The sequence below is a fragment of the Emys orbicularis genome, chromosome 3, assembly GCF_028017835.1.
Source record: "Emys orbicularis isolate rEmyOrb1 chromosome 3, rEmyOrb1.hap1, whole genome shotgun sequence".
Classification (NCBI taxonomy): Eukaryota; Metazoa; Chordata; order Testudines; family Emydidae; genus Emys; species Emys orbicularis.
In genome coordinates, this window is record NC_088685.1 from 191,227,348 (window position 1) to 191,249,632 (window position 22,285).

Consider the following 22,285-nt stretch of genomic DNA (forward strand, 5'->3'; position numbering starts at 1 on the left):
GCCTGTGAGTGAAACCAGGGATAGGAACTTGTGTTGAGGTAGGAGGGCTTTGGCCCGTAGGATGTCTAAGTTAGCCTCTACAGATTCTAGGTGTTGAACTGGAGTGAGGGTTGACTTCTGGGTGTTGATCTGTAAACTCAGTTCTGTGAACAAGTGCATCATAGTGTCAACAGCTTTGTGGGCCTCCTGGAGATATCGGGCTCTGAGGAGACAGTCTCCAGGTATGGGCAAATCATTATCACTTGCAAGCGTGAGTAGCTACCTCAGAGAACTTTGGAAAAAGCTCTCGGGGCTGATGACAGACCGAAGAGGAAGACACTGTATTGATAATGGCCATGTTCAAGAGTGAACCTGAGAAATCGTCTGTGAGCCGGTAGGATCGAGATGTGAAAATAGGTATCCTGGAGGATGAGGGCCAAAAACCAGTCTCCCTGTTTCAATGTTGGCATGATCGTCAGTAAGGTGACCATCTTGAACTTCTGAGTCTTGACAAACTTGTTGCCAGCTCTGAGGTCCAGTAAGGGTCTCCAACCTCCCTTTCTTTTGGGTATTATGAAGTAACAAGAGTAGAATCCCTTGCCTCGCAGATGCTGAGGTACTGATTCTATGGCTCCTAACTGGAGGAGGAGATCTATCCCGTTGTAGTAAATTCTCGTGAAAAGGGTTCCTGAAGAGGGACGGGGAAGGAAGGTGAAATGGATGGAGTAACCGGATTGGACGATCTGTAAAAGCTATTATCTGACATTATGCGTTCTCAGGAACTGCGGAACACTTTCAATCGGTGGCCAAATGGGTATACAACCAGGGTCGACTGCGTCAGTTGTGGAGAGTGGTCTCACGGCGCCTCAACCTGCCCATCAAAAGTGATGTTTAGATGCAGGGGGTTGGGACAAGTTTTGTGGACCAGACTGTTTGCACTTTGGGAATTTCCCTTTTTGTCTCTGCGGTTCGTAATGGTGCTGAGGTCAATATTGAGCCGCATATGGTCTGTGTTGAGACTGGGAACTAAAACACCTCTTTTGCCCCAGAGTATAGATTCCGAGTGACTTTAGGGTAGTCCTGGAATCCTTCAGGGAGGCATCCATCTTTTCGGTGAAGACTTTTGTGCCCTAAGGAAGAACTTCCACTGTGGACTGCACCTCTTTCACGAATCCCAACAAATAGAGCCATGATGTCAGTCGCATCACCATCATTGTGGAGGTGGACCTAACTGCTGTTATCACCGGTGTCGAGGGATGATTGTAACGAAGTTTTTGATACTAACTGTCCCTCTTTAAAGGATTCCCGACACAGCTCTGGCAGTTTTTCAATTAAAAAAAATTCAACCTGGCAGTTGACAATACAGAATTCCTCGGCCCCCTTGTAATAGGTCTTCCTGCCAAAGAGATCCAGGTATTTCCAGTCTCTGTCGTCTGATGTAGCCCTACACTAGTGTTGCCTGCCACAGGAACGGACAGGGTCTACCATGATGGAATTAGGTGGCGAGTCGGGAAAAAGGAAATTATGTTCCTTTGCTGGGACATAATATTTTTTATCTGCCCGCTGGAAAGCTGGAGCCACCAAAGCCGGGGTTTGCCAAACTGTTTTGGCCAGGTCTAAAACGGCCTCATTAATTGGAAGGGCAACCTTTGATAAAGAGGAAGAGTGGAAGATATTGAGCAGTTGATGCTGGGTGTCTCTGATCTCTTCCAACTGTTTGTGAAGGGTGTCCATCACCCTCCTTGCCAGCTCCTGGAAATGATGGACGTCATCTGCCAGAAATGATGGAGGAGGCACAACTTTGTCCGGGGAGGAGGAAGATTTGGCCTTAGGTCCTCCTCTGTTCTGGCTTCCTCAATCTCCTGAGGTGGTTCAGAGGCCTGGATGCTGTAACTGACTGTTACTGTACTTAGTTCCCAACAGTCCAATGTTACATATGATCACGCTGGGCTGAAGGGCGATAGGCATTCCAAAAACAAAAAGGGGCGATATATCAGTCTCAACTCCAGATCTATCACCCTCGGGCGTACCTTCAAAAGGCCTGCCTAGCCCCGCTGCGATATCTAAGAGAGCCTGATTGGGAGACTGAGGTGGGAAGAAAGGGTTGGCATCAATTATAGCCCTTCCTTTTTCTTTTGTAGGGCTCTTGCCTGGGAGGCACCACAAACTTGGGAGGCTGCTGGGGCCTAAAGTGCTTCCTGGAAGCTGGAGGCCTGTAAAAGGCCCAAGGAACAAAAGGTGGCCAAGTCCTTGAAGCTTCGAGTCTGTCTGTTCCGAGAACAGGGAGGTGGCCTGAAAGGGGAGGTACTGGATGGACTGCTGCACTTCGTGAGGGAGGCCAGATGACTGGAGCCACGAACAGCGCCTCATGGTGACTGCTGACACCATAGTCTTGGTTGCTGAGTCAGCTGCATCCAGAGCCGCCTGGAGGGAGGTCCTGGCCACAGTCTTGCCCTCCTCTAGGATGGCCATGGACCCCTGCATTTACTCCTGTGGCAGGGAGTCCTTAAATTTGGACAATGATTCCCACAGATTAAAATCTTACATCCTGAGCAGGGCCTGCTAGTTGGAGATACATAACTGGAGACTTCCCATCTAATAAACCTTACATCCAAACAGGTCCAGTCTCTTGGGCTCTATTTACGAGGGTAGCACTCAACTGCCCCGTCTGACCTGCTCATTCACCACCACCACCAAGGACCCCAGTGGGGTGGGGGGTGCGAGTAATGCTTTGTTAACAGGCAAGACCACTCTGGAAGGAGCAGCTGCAGCCAGGATGTCTATTAGGCTGTGTGCTGACTCCTTAAGCTACTCAACTTCTGGGCCCAAGTTCACAGCTACCCTTTTCAGGAACTCCTGGTGGGCCCTGAAGTCATCCTCTGGGGGGGCGGGTTATAAGGGAATGCGACAGCCTCATCTGGGGATGACAAAGAGGATGCCTGTGCCGGAGGAGGGGCTCCCTCTCCTCCACCATGTCCACTGGGGCCATTTCCTGGACATCGGCACCAGGGTCAGTACTGGAGTCCGGGTCCAGAGCCAGGCGGGAAGAGAGAATAGTTTGCCTTTCTGACATCACAAAGTATGAGTGTACAGGGAGAACCCCCCAAGGAGTCCAGTACTGCCACTGCATCAGCCAGTGGCCTGGTGGCCAGGCACCGGCAGAAGGGCCAGTACCGAAGTCTGGTTTTTAGGCCTGGTACCCACTTGCTCCTCCAGGCAGTGCCGGGAAACTGGGTACCGGCAGCGGGCTGGTGACCGCTGCATTGGGACCATGGAGGGCTTGTCCCTGGATGGTGCTGCGCTGGAGCTTGCCGCATCCTGCCCCTTTCTGTCCCCAGTCGCCTTGGCTCATGAGAGGCCTTGAGGGATCAGTGGGATTGGGAGGTACAGCAGGTCCTTTGCCACCTGGAAAGCCTCTGGGTGGAAAGGAGCCAGCAGATGCCTGACCCCCTGGCTGCTCCTGGGAGTCGGTGGTGGGTCCCGTATTGGACTCAGCGCCCTAGGCGGAGTTATTGGCACCATCAGAAACTCTGGAAAGAGCAAGTGGCCCGACCTGGGTCTCACTATGCTAGTCATACCCTGCTTGTCTCTCCTTTGCACTGGAGAATACCATCTCTCAGTGCATTGTTTCTTATGCCTCTTCCTCTGCACCAGGGATGGAGAGCGGTGCTGGGAAGAGCCCCATGCCGGGGAGCACTCCACATGGATGTCAGGGTGCTTGGCATTGATTCAGGACGGCTTGGCTCTGAGGGCCACCTCCACAAGAATGGCCTTCAGTCGAATGTCTCTATCCTTTCTCGTGCAAGGTTTGAAGTCTCTACAGATCTCGCACTTTAACATGAGACTCCCCTAGACATTTTAGACAGCTAGTGTGAAAGTCACTAACTGGCATCGGTTTGCTGCACAAGGCACACAGCTTGAAGCCTGGGTACTGGGGCATGCCCAGCTCCTGGGGCGAAAAGTCTCACAACAAGAGGGACAGCTACTAACACTACTATATATACACACTAACTCTAACTAAGAACTATATACATGGACTACGATAACTATACAAAATATGAACAGAGAAAGTCCAAACCACTGGGAAAGGAGCCTTGCTTAGCAAGAAGGGTCGTTCCAGCAACTGTCATGGACAGTAAAAAGGAACAGAGGACACGGGGCCTGCAGCACCATTTATACCAGTACATATGTGCACAACTCCAGAGGGCAATAGAACCAGCCCAACGGATACCACTGAGGAAAAAATCTCCAGCAACTGTGCATGTAGCGCGCACACATACCCCCACCCACACACCTAGCATGGAATGGACATGAGCAAGCACTGGAAGAAGAACTGCAAACAGAAAAACAATAGCCTTAACTGACTGCTAATGGCTCCATCTCTAGCCAGGGGCAGTTGAGAAGGAACTGAGGACAGTTAGCTCATGTATGCGGGCTAGCCTCGTGGCGCAGCACGAGGAGAGATCGCCCAGGCACAGGCCCAATGGACACTGCTACTGAAGTTCTCCCATTAGCAGCACAGGGACACAGACACACCTACAGTGAAGCACCCATAGCAACATCATTCAAAGAAGAACTTGTACCTAAGCTCTCAATTTTTAGTTCTGTGATCAGTATCTGTTTATCTGGTAGGACAAGACCTAGAAGAATTCCTCCGTGTTGGCTGCAAACACTTGAGTTAGGAATTTTTCATGCATGTTTAGAAATTCCAAAGATGTTTTAGTACTGACAGCATGAGACCTCCAGCATGTGTCACTAAAACTGAAATTCCACATGATCACGCAGCTTCCTCCCCCACCGCCCCACACACATTATAGACAGATGTGTAAGGAGGTGGTCATTCTGTTCCCTAGTGTGATTTGGAGGTCTATAACAGTCTCCAACTAATTTTGTGCTTTAAAGACATTGATCCAGAAGCATTCAAGATCATTTTCTTCCAAGTTATTAGTGACAAACAGGTAATGCCATTTTTTACTTAAAAGTACCACTCCTCCTTCCCTTTTATCCACTTAATCCTTCCAAATTAGCGTCTAACTATTGAGTCTAACATTCCCATAGCGTGAATCATCGCACCAGGTTTCAGTAATACCAATTAGTTCTAATTTATGCTCATAAATGAGCAATTCCAATTACTCTTGTTTGTAACTGAGGCTCCTAACACTAGCCTATAGGCAATTGAAGAATTTCTTCTCTTCATGTTTTTGGTTCCTTGATCAATTTTGTTCTCAACATCTTGACTGTGTACTGAGTACTCACATTTTCCCCCTTTTTACCCTCCCCCTTTAGTATTAGTTTAACCCCTCCTGACTACTCTAGTTAGTCTATTCCCTGAGGAAATTGGTCCCCATTCTACTGAGGTGGAGACCATTCAAACTATACAGCCCCCTCGACCCACAGAAAGCAGACCAATGTTCCACAAAATCAACACCCTCAACCTTACACCACTCACCTAGCCAGCGGTTCACTTCCAGAATCTTCTACCTTCTGTCTTCCTTTCAGGAAAGATCTCAGAGAAGGCTGCTTTGACATTCCTTTTCTTCAGCATGCTTCTGAGCGCCCTGAAGTCATCTACCCTCCGCAAGATATCAAATGACACAGAATGGGAGAGGAGGCATAACTGCTCATCTGAGGAGGATCACGACTTGTTCAATGGCACTGCCTCTTCTTCAGCTCTCCTTCTAGAGGGTCCTGGGGTACCAGTGGTTGCCCCTCTTGGAGGGTCCTCTTGAGTAAGGGTATCCTCTAGAGAACTGGTCTCCCTATGGGACCCAAGGAGTCAAGAAAGTCCAGTCTTATGGGACATAAGGGAAGGGGGAGGGACCCCAAGAATGCTCCTGCCAGAGGTGGTGTCGGATCAGTCATTGGTTTCTGGAGTCTCTTTCTAGGTATACATCTTAGGGGAGGGATGTTCAAATGGAAAGGTAGTGGAATCTTGGGCAGAGATCTCAAGCATCTGAGGAGGTGGTATCCCCGGTTTTAAGGAGGAGTGGGGGGTTAATGGTGTCTGTACTGGTGTTTCATTGCTTGCATCTGCAGGTTTGGCAGCAGCAGGGTGCATGTCAGTACTGCCAGGAGATCCCTCTTGGTACCTCTCAGTAGAGGGGATTCAGGTTCTTCAAACATTTGGAAGTCCTCTTGCAACAGAAACCTAGTTAATACTGGTGAAGCAGGGCACTCAGTGGCTGGTTGCAAAACACAAAAACAGGGCGAGCCGCGCAAAAGCATACAGCATATGTGGAAAATCAATAAAACAAAATGAAAAAAAGAATAAAACAAGCAAGCTGGCTAAAACTTTGAGGCTAATGTACACAGAAAGGCTCAGTCTCTAACCACAGGCAGTTGAGAAGGAACTAGAGTTGCGTCTGCCCATCCCCATATGCCCTGGGATTGGACCATGAAGATAAACAGGGTGCAGGTGCAGGCCCTGTTACCAAAAATCTCCAAACAAAAATCGCACTGGTCTGTGCACACCTAAAGTGGAGCACCCATAGGGGACACCTACTCAAAGAATCAAGATGTTTATCTCAAGTCACACGATGTATGGTATATAATAGTTTTGTACTGCAGAACAGAAATTATAAATAAATTACCTTTTTTAGTTTCCATAAACTTTTCATAACTATCTGGAAAGTCATCCTCTTGTTTTGATTTCTCTATTGGAGGTACAACAGCTTCACCTTCTTCCTCTTCATCTTCATTGAACCACATTTCTTCATCCTCCTCTAAGGCTCTTGCATCTCGGCGAAATCTGTTACTACGCAATATGGATGGGACGCTGTAAGAAACAACCACAAATGATTCAAGCCTTGTCGCTGGTTTACAATCAAACAAGGAACCATGAATGGTTGACACAGTGTGGCTAAAGATCAGCACAGAAGCAACCTGAAAAAGTATAACTCACTATGAAGCACAATACTCAAAGACTGTACTAGCTCATTCTGAAAATAATTTCTTGATGCCTTGAAATGAATTTAGTGGGTTGGTGAAGGCAGTCTAGATCAGGTTAGTTAATTAGATTATAAGTGTCCAGATAGAATGTACAAGAATCAAAGTGCCCAAAAGGCGAACTCTGCATGACAATGTCAGTAGTAAAGATTTCATAGAGGATTCTACTCTTGACCCTACCCAAGTTCTAGTAACCGCCGCTCCAAATTAGAGTTTAAGTTTAATGTCAAATATGTCAGGATGGTTTTAGAGCACACTGCAAGATGCATCTGTGTGTTATGAGCTATCCAACAGTGGCTTAGGCTGTACCAATTCAGCTGCGCCGCTGTAAGACCATGTAGCTGCTCTATGCTGTCAGGAGAGAGCTCTGTCATTGACATGGCGCTGTGTACACTGCCACTTATGCCAGCGAAATTTATGTCACTCAGGGGTGTTTTTTCCCCACACCCCTGAGGGACATAAGTTTTGCCAACGTAAGTGGTAGTGTAGACATGGCCTTAATCAAATTTCTCTGATAGAAAACATTCCTTCCACCCTCAGCCACCCACCAATTTACTATTCAAGTTGGTCAGCTCTACAAGTCAGATTATTGTGTAAATTTAACGTGGAAACAAGAGAACGTGAAAAATAAAGTAATTCCACACACATCTAACTACTCTAGGGAATCCTCTAGAAAGAATATCCAGAAATGCTATTAGAATATTTTGTTTTATTACAAAAGTTTGAGTTTCAAGATGTGCGAATAATACAGTACCTGTTCAATTTCTGATTTTGTCTGTCTTTTTCTTGCTCATATTTAGTCTTCAGCCCCTTGAATGTCTGAACATATTCAATAGATTCAAGTGCCTTATAAAAGTTTTCAACTATATGTGCAGTAAGTGACTTGATATCTTCCTGCATAAGCACAAAACAATATTTAAATCTCAAATGTAATAGTAAGATACAGAAGATCAGAGGTTTTCAGTAAAGGCTATTAGCTTTAAAAGTTACTCGACTCGTTTTTCCAAAATGAAAAAAATTATTGCAAATGACAAATGAGAAAGTTACTTCATTTCTCTTCATGGAAAAATTTAAATAAATCAATCTTTGAGATCAACAGAATTGCTTCTAATGTAAATGGAAAATGGATGCTTGAATTTATCTGCTCCTTATTCTCACTTGCTGTCTCTTTTATCTGAGATATCAACGTGAGTTTCTGTGGAGATGAATGTAGTGTTTTATACACGATTATGCCTTCATGTGAAAAATACAAGGCAAGAGCAAATAAACATGTAACATTCATATAAGAATCACAGAGTTTTAACATCCACTTTATATGTAATGTAGTTAATGTGGAACAGTTACCTCTCAGTCAGTCTCTAATGAATCCCACTTTATGGGCCTGATCATTTCTTTCTGTACTAAAATGGGCAAAGGGGGAAGAGTCAAAAAATGCCCATGTTTGAATGAACTGAAAACCCAATGTATTTTCTCTTTTTGTGGGAAAGATAACCGCTACAGGTAGAAGACACTTTTCTCCTCATGCAGAACCCAAAGATTCACCTGACCCCAACCCTATGGCTCTCAAGACATCCACACCAAACAAATGTCATCCCAGGTATTCCTGCCAGTCCCCTCCTTCCTCCCCAAGCAGCCCAAATAGCTTGGTGGTCGTGATGCCATTGGTGCCATTTTCCCATACCTTTCCCTACAAGGGTAGTGGGTAGAAGTAGCAAGCCTAAAATTAACATTGCTCTAAGCAAAACACACACACACACACACACACACACCCCTGTACGTTTTTACAGCTATTACATCGGGGTGGGCAAACTTTCTGGCCCGAGGGCCACATCTGGGTGGGGAAATTGCATGCAGGGCCATAAATGTAGGGCTAGGACAGGGCGGTTGGGATGGGGGTGGGGGTGCAGTGTACAGGAAGGGGCTCAAGGCAAGGGGTTTGGGTGTGGGAGGGGTGTGGCGGAGGCTCAGGGCAGGGCGTTGGGGTGTGGGGTGCAGGAGGGATGTGGGGTGCAGGCTCTGGCCCGGCGTTGCTTACCTGGAGTGGCTTTGGGGTAGCAGTGGCGCTAAGGCAGCTTCCCTGCCTACCCTGGCCCTGCTGCTCCCGGAAGTGGCTGGCACCACATCCCTGCAGCCCCTGGTGAGGTGGTGGTGGTGGTGGGGGGGGGGGGGACGGGTAGAGGGCTCTGCACGCTGCCCTCGCCTGCGGGTACCTCCCCCTAAGCTCTCATTGGCCGCAGTTCCCCATTCCAGGCCAATGGGAGCTGCGGGGGGCGATGCCTGCAGGTGAGGGCAGCGCGCTGAGCTCTCTGCTGCCCCCCTGGGGCTGCAGTGCTGGCTGCTTCCAGGAGCGGCGCGGGGCTGGATCCAAAGCCCTGACGGGCCGGATCCGGCCCGCGGGCTGTGGTTTGCCTACCCCGTATTACATGCTGATTTCAAGAGGAGAATGTTAACCAATTCCCACCCCCCAACTTTTTGGCCAGACATGCTCCCTCAAGTTCTGCAGAATGCTAAACATGCCCATTTTCTGGATAGGGACTGCCAGCCACTCAAGGTGTTAAAGCATGCTATATTTACTGGCCTCTTTCAGTCTGCAAACATGAAAGTGGGTCTCTGAACAACCTCTTGGTCTGACTTTGTGGACCTTCGGGGCACACTGCAAGGACCTTCTCTTTACCCAGCCTTTGGGAGGGAAGCTGAAGTAGGCTGTCTACTTTGTTTTTCAGCATGTAATTTATGTTAAATTAGACTCCTTTGGACCTATATTCACACCCACTTGCTGACACGCAATTTATGCCACATAACTTCTCTGAACTTCATCCAATAACTATGCAGTCGATTAGTCAGAAGGATGTCTTTCTAAAAGACACAGGTTTACATCCTTTGTAACTTGTCTATTTTGGCCTCAGTCTGGAAGTACAATTTATGTGTGGGTGAGAAATAGGGATTAGAGGGGAGTAAAACGGTAGTCAGAATAAATAAGTGTTTAAACTTCCTCTTTCCTTGTTACACAGCAGGTAACAAGTTACTGCCCACGGGTAAGTGGAAGGCCTTTCATTTCTGACTTTTCTGGTCAGAGAACTCCCATATTAGGTATCTAAAATGTTCATTTAATAAAAAAAAGGAAGTTAAACTCAAAAAGTCCCCATGCATACTGGTAACAGTTGACATTTACTCAACAAAAGCTTTTGTGATAGCAACTCTTACACCAGACAGCTCTATTACTCGTGCTATTTTTACTTCATGATGATAGTAGGATCACTATCACTACCACTACACGTATTCAAAGTTGTTCAACCACCTATTAGGAATGGTTTAGGAAAAATAAAACCAAACCTCCTGAGTTGCAAGGAGACTAGAACTCCCTTTTCACTACAACACTGATTCTAGAACAAAAGCACTTTTTCCAGTTTAGATGAATAAGAAATTATAGTTTTAGTCTTAGAAGACATTTTACTGATTTAGATACCATCTTAGATCCAAAGTGATATGCAAGACCTACAAATATAGGATAGTCTTGTGGGAAACAGCTACAGGTAGAAGACAATCTTCTCATCTCCCAAAGATTCACCTGACCCCAACCCTATAGACCTCAAGGCACCCACACCAAACAAGTATCATCCCAGGTACTCCTGCCAGTCTCCTCCTTCCTCCCCAAGCAGCCCAAGTGGCTTGGTGGTTGTGATGCCATTGGTGCCGTTTTCCCATACCTTTCCCTAGGCAGTGGGTAGAAGTAGCAGGCCTAAAAAAAGACGGTTACACGCCTTTGTAACTGTTAGAGATGTGTTGCTCATATCCATTCCAATTAGGTGTGCGTGCGCCGTGTGCACGGCCGCCGGAGAACTTTTACCCTAGAAACACCCGGTGGGTCGGCTGTGGAGCCCCCTGGAGTGGCCCCTTCGTGGCGCTGGATATATACTGCGGTCAACCCAGCACCCCCCTCAGTTCCTTCTTGCCGGTTACTCCGACAGAGGGGAAGGAGGGCAGGTTTGGAATGGATATGAGAAACACATCTCGAAGAACAACAGTTACAAAGAAAAGTAACCGTCTTTTCTTCTTCAAGTGCTTGTTCGTATCGATTCCAATTAGGTGACTCCCAAGCCTTACCTAGGCAACAGGGTCGGAGTGAAGTACCGTGGATTGTAGGATTGCCCTACCAAATGCTGCATCGTCTCTGGCCTGTCTAACGATGGCATAGTGTGAGGCAAACATACGCACTGAAGACCAAGTAGCAGCTCTGCAGATCTCCTGGATTGGCACCTGGGCCACGAAGGCTGCCGAGCCTGAGCCCTTGTGGAGTGAGCAGTGAGATTGGGGGGGGGGGGGGGGGGTGTCGGGTCGGGACCCCAGCCAGATCATAGCAAGCACGAATACATGACGTGATCCAAGAAGAGATCCGCTGGGAGGAGACTGAAAGACCCTTCATCTGGTCTGCTACTGCGACGAAGAGCTGCGTCATTTTCCGGAACGGCTTCATACGTTCAATGTAGAAGGCCAGAGCCCTACGAACATCGACGGAGTGAAGCCGTTGTTCCTAACTATTGGCATGAGGTTTTGGGAAGAAATCCGGAAGGAAGAGGTCCTGGTTGATATGAAAAGTCGATACCACCTTGGGAAGAAAGGCAGGGTGAGGTCGTAGCTGCACCTTATCCTTATGGAAGATCGTGTAAGGTGGTTCTGATGTAAGAGCCTTGAGCTCAGAGACACGCCTCGCCGAAGTGATAGCAACGAGGAAAGCTGTTTTCCAAGAGAGGTACAAAAGGGAACATGTGGCCAAGGGTTCAAACGGGGGTCCCATAAGTCTGGATAGGACCAAGTTGAGGTCCCATGTGGGTACAGGCTGTTGTACCTGCGGATAGAGACGGTCCAGGCCCTTGAGGAACCTACCAACCATGGGGTTGGGGAAGACAGATCGCCATTCACTCCCGGGTAGAAAGCTGAGATGGCCGCCAGGTGAACTCTGATGGATGATATCGCCAGGCCCTGCTGTTTCAGGTTCAGGAGATTGTGCCTCTCATTCTGGACTGACGCTTGGAGGCGAAACGTGTCATGGTGAGAACACCAGCATGAGAATTGCTTCCATTTAACCATATACGTATCCTGAGTGGAAGGTTTCCTGCTGCCCAACAGGACCTGCTGCAGCAAACGAGAACAGAGGAGTTCAGAGTGGCTCAGCCATGCAGCATCCACGTCGTGAGGTGGAGAGACCGCAGGTCGGGGTGACAGAGGCAGCCGCGATCCTGCGTTATCAGGTCCGGAAAGAGAGGCAGCGGAATCGGGGCGTCCACTGAGATCAACAGCGTGGTGTACCAATGCTGCCTGGGCCACGCCGGGGCGACCAGAATCAGTCGTGATCTGTCCCTGCACACCTTGATCAGGACCTTGAGTACAACGGGAAACGGTGGGAAGGTGTAAAACAACCTACTTGTCCACGGGAGTAGGAAGGCATCTGTGAGAGCCCGGGGAGGGGCCCTGGAGGGAGCAAAACGCCGGGCACTTCCGGTTGCTGCGCGAGGCAAAACAGGTCGACCTGGGGAAACCCCCACTTTAGGAAGATGGAGGGGACGACCTTGGGGCGAAGCAACCACTCGTGGGATTGGAAGAACCTGCTGAGGTGGTCCGCCAACGTGTTCTGGACCCCTGGGAGAAACGACGCCACCAGGTGAATGGAATGGGCTATGCAGAACTCCCATAGTCGAATGGCCTCTTGACAGAGGGGGGAGGAATGAGCCCCCCCCTTGCTAGTTGATGTAGAACATGGCCGTGGTGTTGTCTGTGAGGACCGCCACACAACGACTGTGCAACCGCTCCTGAAAGGCTTGTCACGCAAGATGTACCGCCATCAGCTCCCATATGTTGATATGGAGAGAGAGAGAGAGAGATCGGATGGGGTCCATAGACCTTGCATCTGGATGTCCCCAAGGTGGGTACCCCATTCCAGGGCTGACACAACCATGACGAGGGACAAGGAGGGCTGAGGGGTGTGGAAGGGAACTCCTTCACATACCACCCTTGGGTCTAGCCACCATTGGAGGGAGGCGAGGACCCCTTCCGGGACAGTGACCACCAGGTTCAGGCTGTCTGGTAGACAGATGTCTGGTAGAAGTCTGGCATGTTTGGTCACGTATATGCAGGAAGCCATATGACCCAGGAGACTCAGGCACGTTCTTGCCATCGAGGTTGGGAAGCTTTGAAGGCTCTGGATGAGGCCCGTCAGAGCGTGGAAACGAGCGTCCAGCAGGAGGGCTCGGGCATGCACAGAATCTAGGACCTCCCCGATTAATTCTATTCTCTGGGTTGGTTCTACAGTCGACTTCGCCACATTGATGAGAAGACCTAATCGAGAAACCGTGTCCGTGATCACTTGAATGTGGGACTGCACCTGTTCTTTGGTGCGACGTTGGATGAGCCAGTCGTTGAGATACGGTTATACCTGTATCCGTCTCTGATGAAGGGAGGCTGCCATGACTGCCATACATTTGGTGAACACCCGGGGGGGCCGGGGAAAGGCCGAACGGAAGGACCGTGAACTGGTAGTGTTCGCGGTTGACCACAAAGTGGAGGAAGCGTCTGTGCGCCGGATGGATTGCTATATGGAAATATGCGTCCTTCATGTCAAGGGCGGCGTACCAGTCTCCAGGATCCAGGGAAGGTATAATGTTGCCCAAGGACACCATGCGGAACTTCAACTTTACCATGAATTTGTTGAGTCTGCGCAGGTCCAGGATAGGCCGAAGCCCGCCCTTTGCCTTGGGGATTAGGAAGTAACGGGAGTAAATCCCATGTCCCTTAGCTCCCTTGGAACCTCCTCAATCGACCCCATGGATAGGAGCGTTTGAACCTCCTGAATGAGGAGTTGCTCGTGAGAAGGGTCCCTGAAGAGGGATGGGGAGCAAGGGTGGGGAGAAAGAAAATTGGAGAGAGTATCCCCTTTCCTCCGCGCAAAGAACCTAACGGTCCGTGGTTATAAGGGACCAAGCACGATGGAAACGGGATAAACGATTCAGGAAAGATGGGGTAGGATCCTGACTGAGGCCCGGTACATCGTCCTCGAGAGTCCCTTCAAAAGTTTTGCTTAGGGCCTGCTGAGGGCTTGGAACACTGGCCTTGGCCGGGTTGGTGGTTGGATGGTTTCTTCCTGGTATTGCGCCCCCGCCTCCTATAGAAGTCCTGCCTCGGCCGAGGAGGAGGATAGGAGCGTTGGGGCTGAGGCTTAAATGGCTTCCGCTGGGTAGCCGGTGTGAGCATCCCCAGCGATCGCATTATGGCCCTTGAGTCCTTGAGGCTCTGAAGCCTTGAGTCAGTTTTGTCTGAAAACAGGCCCTCTCCATCAAAGGGGAGATCCTGTAATGTTTGCTGAAGCTCCGGTGGTAAGCCGGAAGCTTGCAGCCAAGATATATGTCTCGTTGCAATGCCTGAAGAGATGGTCCAAGCGGCAGAGACTGCGGTGTCCAACGAGGCCTGTAATGAGGTCCTCGCCACCGTCTTGCCCTCTTCCACCAGGGCCCCAAACTCCTCTCTGGACTCCGAAGGAACCAGCTCCTTGAACTTTAACATGGAGTTCCAAGAGTTATAGTTGTACCGGCTCAGGAGCGCCTGCTGGTTTGCGATCCGGAGCTGAAGACCGCCTGAGGAGTAAGCTTTGCGCCCAAATAAATCGAGGCGTTTGGCCTCTTTTGATTTGGGTGCTGGGGCTTGCTAATCATGGCGCTCCTTCTCATTCACCAAGGCCACCACCAGTGAACAAGGCTGTGGATGTGTACACAAATAGTCATATCCCTTGGAAGGGACGAAGTACTTCCACTCCACCCCTTTAGCAGTCGGAGGAATGGACGCGGGCGTTTGCCAGATTGTCTTGGCCGTGGTCTGAATGGTCCAGATGAGATTCCCCCAGACACTTTAGGCAAGAGTCATGGGGGTCACCCGTTGGCATGGGCTTGGAGCAGGACGCACAGGGTTTAAAACCCGGAGCCTTGGGCATGAGCCCAAACTACCGGCGGGGAGGAGGGAAAGATCCCTGCCAACCCTGCTAAATAGAACTATTTACACTATAACTATATAAAAACTCTATAACTATACTAACTATAAACGATTAACACTGTTGAGAGAAAAAACGCTAGGGAGAGTGGAGAGCAGCAAAGCCGAGCTCCACAGTTCCAACGACCGTCACAGGTGGTAAGAAGGAACTGAGGGGGCACTGGGTTGGCCGCAGTATATATCCAGCGCCATTAAGGCGCCACTCCAGGGGGCTTCACAGCCGACCCACCGGGTGTTGCTAGGGTAAAAGTTCTCCGACGGCCGCGCACGTGGCGCACACACACACACCTAATTGGAATCTATGAGCAAGCACTCGAAAAAAAATTAACATTGCTCTAATCAACACACACACACACACACACACACACCCCTGTACATTTTACATGCTGATTTCAAGAGGAGAAATGTTAACTAGTTCCTAACCCCCAACTTTTTGGCCAGACATGCTCTCTAAAGTTATAAGAAAAGGATAGTCCAGCAAGATGCAAACACAAGACAAAACAAAGGACTTTTATACTGGAGTATTATAATAGCTAAACTTTTGTTATTGGTACTATCCTTTTTAGTGTGAAATTTTCTAGACTCTGCATTTTGTGTTCAATACATGAGATGTTACATGCCTAAAACTTAGTGTTTTAAACAAAACTTGCTTAAAAACTTACCACTCTGATGAATTCAAACAGTTCAATTACAGCCGAGTTCAGCAGATTGTACCTAGTTCCATTATCCAAAAGAGCATTTATAACTGGCTCAAACAGGTTCCCCTTGGTGATATAACGGTTATAAAATTCATCCTTCAGGCCAATTATCCTCCTCATAAAGCGAAGAGCACCTATAATTTAAAGAAAATTTAGAAATCTTTGATAATCATTGTACAATCCCCATTCTGCTCTTATTGAAATCAACAGAAAACCTAAAGACTGACTTCAGTGGGAGTGAGACCAGCCCAGAAACTGACAACATCTGTTAAAAGGGTTGCAAAGTTCTTTTCAATACTTTTTTGCTTGCAGTTTTTAAAACACCTTTTTGAAAGGTTCAAAATAAGCATCTATTGGTTTGTCTTTTTCCTATAGGGCAAACCTTTCTTCCTTTCACATTTCTTGTTGCGCACAAACCAACAAAACTCTGGTTCCATTATTTTCTTGTTTACATGAAGCAACAATAAGTGTTAGCCCATCTGATATATAGATTTTATTGGTTCATTTGCGCACTCTTTCTGCTGTCTAGCTCTGAGAGGCGAGCACAAAACATGTTAGGTCATTCCTTATGTACCATGGTGCATAAAATAGTAATTTAATTCCCTACCAATAATAGTGGATTTTATGGTTTTATAATGATATCTCAGTTTCGGTGAGACTAGACACCTAAATCATAGTTTATTCTTACTTCCCAATTCCAAAATGATCCATCCCACGGGGTGGAGGGGGAAACAGAATTACCAACCTCTCCTTCCACCGCCACAGTACTTGGGAATATTGGCAGGGAATATCAGGTGTTTTCACCTTCCTTTGGAGCACTAAGCAGGTGGGTTTCCTGCTTTTGCTGGTGGACTAGAAGACCATGGTTCCTGAAGCCTTCTACCTTTGTGTTTCTGTTAATTTGACAGTTGTGTCACATTTTGGACCTAAATTACACGACAAGGTAACTTCAATAAAGAATAGCAACTTTGGTGGCTCACTGGATTTTTTAAAATGTGGATATTTACACACTTACAAATTAATCCAAGGCATTGCATGTAAATTCAACAGATTCGGAGCATGAAGTATTTCAGTGCTAAACGTATACACACAATCTTTAAAACAAAGTAAACGACAATTTACTACTTACACAAGGCCAAAAATGTGTGTTTTGAATTCATCAAGACCAATACTCTTCTTAGCAAATCTTTGTTCATAATATAATTCTTGATGTGATATGTGTGGTGTTCCACACAAAAGGTGAGCAGCTCCAAAATCAAGGCAAGCAGCTGTGCTGTTTGATAATTATCTACAAGAAAAATAAAATGAACTAAATCAGGCACATAAAAACAAACCAAACTTTTCTACTCATCCACAGCTTATGACAAAGTAGTTTCAGCCTATTAACAGTTGAAAGTGAATAGAGATTTATCAACTTGTTAATTTGACTTCTTAAGGAGCTTCCTAAACCAGCATACACACCTAGGTTACGCTTCTTCTCTGTCAGTAGGTGAAGACTGAAAACCTACTTGAGATCTTTGGCAGAGAACAGACTCCATGAAAAGACAGTTACCTTTCCGAAACTGGTGTTCTTCAAGATGTGTTGCTCAGGTCTATTCCACAATAGGTGTGCGTGCTCGCCACGTGCACCAGTGCCGGAAGTTTTTCCCTTAGCAGTAGCTGTAGGGGAGCGCCCCTAGCAACCCCTGGAGTGGCGCCTCCATGGCGCGGTATAAGGGGCGCTGCGTGATCCCCCCAACCTCAGTTCCTTCTTACCAAACAACTCCAACAGAGGGGAAGGAGGGCAGGATGTGGAACAGACATGAGCAACACATCTCGAAGAACACCAGTTACGGAAAGGTAACTGTCTTTTCTTCGATTGATTGTTCATGTGTATTCCAGAATAGGGGATTCCAAGCTATATCTGTTGGAGGTGGGAAGGAGGTCAAACTCTCAGGATGGAGTATGGCCCTGCCGAACCTGGCGTCCTCCCTGGTATGGGAGACAATCGCATAACGCGAGGTGAACATGTGAACTGAAGACCATGTGGCAGCCCTATAAAGGTCCTGAATAGGGACATGGGCCAAAAAGGCAGCTGACAAGGCCTGCGCCCTAGTCGAGTGTGCCTTCACAATTGGCGGCAGAGGGATTCCCGCCAGGTTATAACAGGTATGGCTTCACAAGGTGATCCAGTTGGAGCGCCACTGGATGGAGATTGGCCAACCTTTCATGAACCGCTTAGTCCACTCCAGGTAAAAAGCCAGAGCCCGTCTCACATCCAGTGTGTGGCGGCAGTGCTCCTCACTGGACGCATGGGGCAGAGGACCGACAGAAAAATATCCTGACCCATGTGATAGGTGGAGACCACCGTCGGGTGGAACGAAGGGTGTGGGTGGAGCTGGATCTTGTCTTTATGAAACACCATGTATGGGGGCTCGGAGGTCAGATTGGAGAAGGGGAGCTTTACTGAGGGTGGATCCGGATAAGGACTGGCAGGGCGCCCCGGGCGTCCTGTCAAAACCGCTTTTTCCCTGCCTACTTGCCCGTGGAGGACCCAGGCAGGCCGAGACCGCCTCTGTGGGTGCCTCTTATAGTCCCGCGACTTTTTATAAGCGGTCTCGTATTTTGAATGGGTGGCCTGGGTGGGACTCTGCTGCACTTGAACTTGGGTTTAGTCGGATCTGAAACAGAGACCCAGAGTCTGGAGCGTCGTGCGGGAGTCTTTCAGGCCATGCAGCTTTGTATCCGTTTGTTCAGCAAACAGAGCTTTGCCGTCAAACGGGAGGTCCTGCAGGGAGGTGTGCGCCTGGCTGGACAGCCCAGAAAGCAGGAGCAATGACGCCCTTCTCATGGACACCGCGGAGGCCATGGACTGTGCGGCCGTGTCCCCTGCATCCAAAGCTGCCTGCAGAGTTGCCCTGGCAGCCACTGTACCGTCCTCCACCAGCGCTTTGAACTCCTTCCTGTCACTCTCCTGGAGCAAGTCCTCGAACTTGGGCAGGGAGCCCCACAGATTGAACTCATACCATCCCAGGAGAGCCTGGTGGTTTGCCACCCGTAACTGGAAGCTCAAGGACGAATAAATTTTTCTTCCAAATGAGTCCAGCCTCCTTGAATCTTTATTTTTCGGGGTAGGGGCTGGTTGACCGACTCGACCACCAGGGAGAGTTAGGAGCAGGGTGGGTGTACAAGTATTCATGCCCCTTGGAGGGCACAAAATACTTGTGTTCCCCTCTCTTAGAGATGGGGGCCAATGAGGCCGGGGTTTGCCATAGGGCATTTGAAATTTTCACCACCCCTTCATGGAGAGGCAAGGCCACCCTGCCAGGTGCCGAGGAGGACAATACATTAAACAGGAAGGCTCCTCCATCTCCTCTGCCTGGAGGTGGAGACTTTAGGGCACACCAAGAACTCTTAAAAAGGGTGGCATCAAGTCCTCCTGTGGGACGGAGGGACCGTGATCGCCTCATCAGGGGAGGGTGAGGAGGCCGGTGCGATACTTTGTGTGTCCACCGGCACCGGAGGGTCCACCATTGGTCGGTCTCCGGGCACAGTGCCGGGGATGTACATCCCACCGACTCCTTCCTTGGAGGTCTGGAGAGGGAGGCCGACGGTCCTTCTGAGGCTCCAGCCACCAAACAAGCCCCCAGCCACCGAACAAGCCCCCGCTGGGGGCTGTGTCGGGAGTACCATTGGGCCAGCCACTGGGCCCGGTGCCACTGCACCTGCTGTGGCACTAGTGGAGCCGGCTATTTGGCTTGGCTGGCCTGGCCCATCGATGGACGACTACGAAGGGAGGCTGGGCTGACATATGACCTGCTGGTGTCCCTGGACCGGGAGGAGCGGCAGCACCGGGAGCGATGCCAACCAGAGGGACCGCGATCCCAAAGTGGAGGGCCGGTACCGTCTGTAACAGTTGCTCCGCGATCAGCTCTGGCGGGCAGACCCGCGATGGCGAGATTCTGGCGATCAATGCCCGGGGCTGAGGGGGCGGTGCTGTGGCGGGGTCCTGGAACAGGACGACGAACGTGTCGTGACTGGCTGCGATAGCCCCACCGAGATGAGAACCTTTGGCATCGTCTGCCTCGGTCCCATCGGTGTTCGCTCCTCGAGGCGGAGCAGTGCCGCGAGTCTCGGTCAGACGGAACCCAACCAGACAACCTGGTGGGAGTTGAGGGCATCCCACGTGGACTTTGCCCTGAATAGTCGCCGGGCGGCGAACAGCGTCGGGAACGTTCCCTTGACCGGTACCAAGTCGGGGACAACTGTGGAGATCCCAGTGGCGGCTTGCTTCTGGTACCGACATCGGCGGTCCTCCTGGTACCGGCATGGACATGACATCCCGGGCCGCCTGCAGGGCCTCTGGTGTGGAGGGCATCCGGACATCTGGGGAGGCCTGCTCCAAATGGGCTGGGCTACTCCGCTCGACTTGACTCAGAGGCCTAGAGGCCGGCGGGGATCGAGGACTGCCCAACATGGGTCTAGCCTCTGTCCCGGGTTTACTCCGGTGCCGCTGCAAAGAAGGCCTCTTCCTAGCCTTCTTTGCTTGCCCCATGAACGGGGAGCAGTGCCGACTAGTCAGTGGCCGAAGGGTCGCCGTGCACAGACACTGCAGTGCCCGGTGCCGACTCGGAGCGCCACACCGGAGCCAGGGTCAGCGCTGACTCCGAATAGCCCGGAGCCTAATGTCCCTTTCTCACTTGGTCCGAGGCTTAAACGACTTGCAAATTTTGCAGCAATCGCTGAGATGGGTTTTCCCCAAACAGTGTAAACAGTCTGTGTGCGGATCACTCGCTGGCATAGGTCGCCTACAAGTGTTGCACGACTTAAAACCCCGGGGCACGGGGCATGCCCTGGTCCGGCCACTCTAAACTAAACGAACTAATCAACTAACTAACTAACAAGTACCACACACTGAACGAACAAGCAGTTCTGGGGACGAGCTACAGCAAAGATGGAGCAGAGCAGTTCCGAAGCACCTTCACTGGTGGCAAGAAGGCACTGAGGGTGGGAGGAAGCACGCAGTGCCCCTTATACTCCAGGAGTCACTAGGGGCACTCCTCTACGGATATTGCTAGGGGATAAACTTCCAGTACCGGTACAAATAGCGAGCACGCACACCTATTGTGGAATACACATGAGCAATCACTCGAAGAAGAATAGATATTTAGAGATCTACGTCAACAGGAAATATAAAAACTGAAATTATAAACAGCCTAAACCCAAAATGGAGCTTTTATGAACCTTTATGAATGGGGGCAAGGGGGTATCAGAAGACAGGATACTAGGCTAGATGGACCATTGGCCTGACTCAGTATGACCATTCTTACATTCTAGATCAGAGGTCTCAAACACGCGGCCCACGGGGCTATTTCCTGCAGCCCGCCAAGCGGCCTGCGCACCCCCCCGGCCTACCTCCAGGCCAGGGGTGGGCAAATTACAGCAGCAGGATTGCCCCCCTCGAGCCCCGTGCCGCTCCCTGAAGCGGCTGGCATCACATCCCTGCGGCCGGGGAGGGGTGGGGGGAGCAGAGGGCTCCGTCTGTGTGTTGCTCTGGCTTCCAGGGAGGCACCGCCCCGCAGCTCCCATTGGCCGGGAACAGGGAACCGCAGCCAATGGGAGCTTCGGGGGAGGTACCTGGAGAAGCGGCAAGCAGCATGTGGAGCCCTGCATCCCCCTCCCCCAGGGGCCGCAGGGACATGGTTCCAGCTACTTCCTGGAGCGAAGCCAAGCCAAGCCGGAGCCGGAGCCAACAGCCTGCCCTGGTCCCGGTGTGCGCCACTGCCACCCCGGAGCCTGAAGCCCTCCTGCACCCCAGCTCCCTGCCCTGAGCCCCCTGCCTGCACCTCAACCTCCTGCCCTGAGCCCCCTGCTGCATCCCACACCCCTTCTGCACCGTAATCCCCTGCCCTGAGCCCCCTGCTTGCACCCCAACCCCCTGCCCTGAGCCCCCTGCCTAAACCCCAACCCCCTTCTGCACCCCAACCCTCTGCCCTGAGCCCCCTGCCTGCACCTCAACCCTCTGCCCTGAGCCCCCTGCTGCATCCCAATCCCCTGTCCTGAGCCCCCTGCTGCATCCCACACCCCTTCTGTACCCTGAGCCCCCTGCCTGCACCTCAACTCCCTGCCCTGAGCCCCCACCACACCCCTCATGCATCCTCTGGGGGCAGGGAGGGGGCGGGAGGAGGCGGGGCCTCATGGAAGGGGTGGAGTGGGGGCAGCGAGCGAGCGAGAGATGCGGCCCTCGGGCCAATGAACTAGCCCTCATGGTCATTTGAGTTTGAGACCCCTGTTCTAGATGCACCTCCTGTAGCAGTAGTGTTTTCCTAAAGGTCAATCCAATTAAAAAAATCCAACTCAAGAAAGAATCCAATTCATAAATCTCAGACAAGTATCTTCCTTAATACAAATTTCACCCAACAATCATCTGAACTTCAGCAGCACTTTTTCCTTGACAGAAAAGAATTCTCTGTTCAATACAGTAACTCCTCACTTAACCTCGTCCCGGTTAACGTTGTTTCGTTGCTGATCCATTAGAGAACATGCTCATTTAAAGTTGCGGAATGCTCCCTTATAACATTGTTTGGCAGCCGCCTGCTTTGTCCACTGGCAGGAAGAGCAGCCCGTTGGAGCTAGCTAGTGGGGGCTTG

General features: G+C 50.2%; 1 protein-coding gene across 2 annotated transcripts in view; it reads right to left on the bottom strand.

The window, feature by feature from the left end:
* The window catches only part of PPP4R3B (protein phosphatase 4 regulatory subunit 3B), a 90,268-nt gene that overhangs the window by 16,747 nt on the left and 51,236 nt on the right, over positions 1-22,285 (bottom strand). Inside the window, exons 11-14 of one of the 2 annotated variants that reach the window (XM_065402234.1) lie at positions 16,786-16,944; positions 15,621-15,790; positions 7,679-7,818; positions 6,570-6,754 (exon numbers count right to left, since the gene is read on the bottom strand). In XM_065402234.1, the coding sequence (XP_065258306.1) occupies positions 6,570-6,754; positions 7,679-7,818; positions 15,621-15,790; positions 16,786-16,944 (654 nt within the window). The remainder of the gene's footprint in view (positions 1-6,569; positions 6,755-7,678; positions 7,819-15,620; positions 15,791-16,785; positions 16,945-22,285) is intronic. The other variant, XM_065402235.1, reaches the window with a different exon arrangement.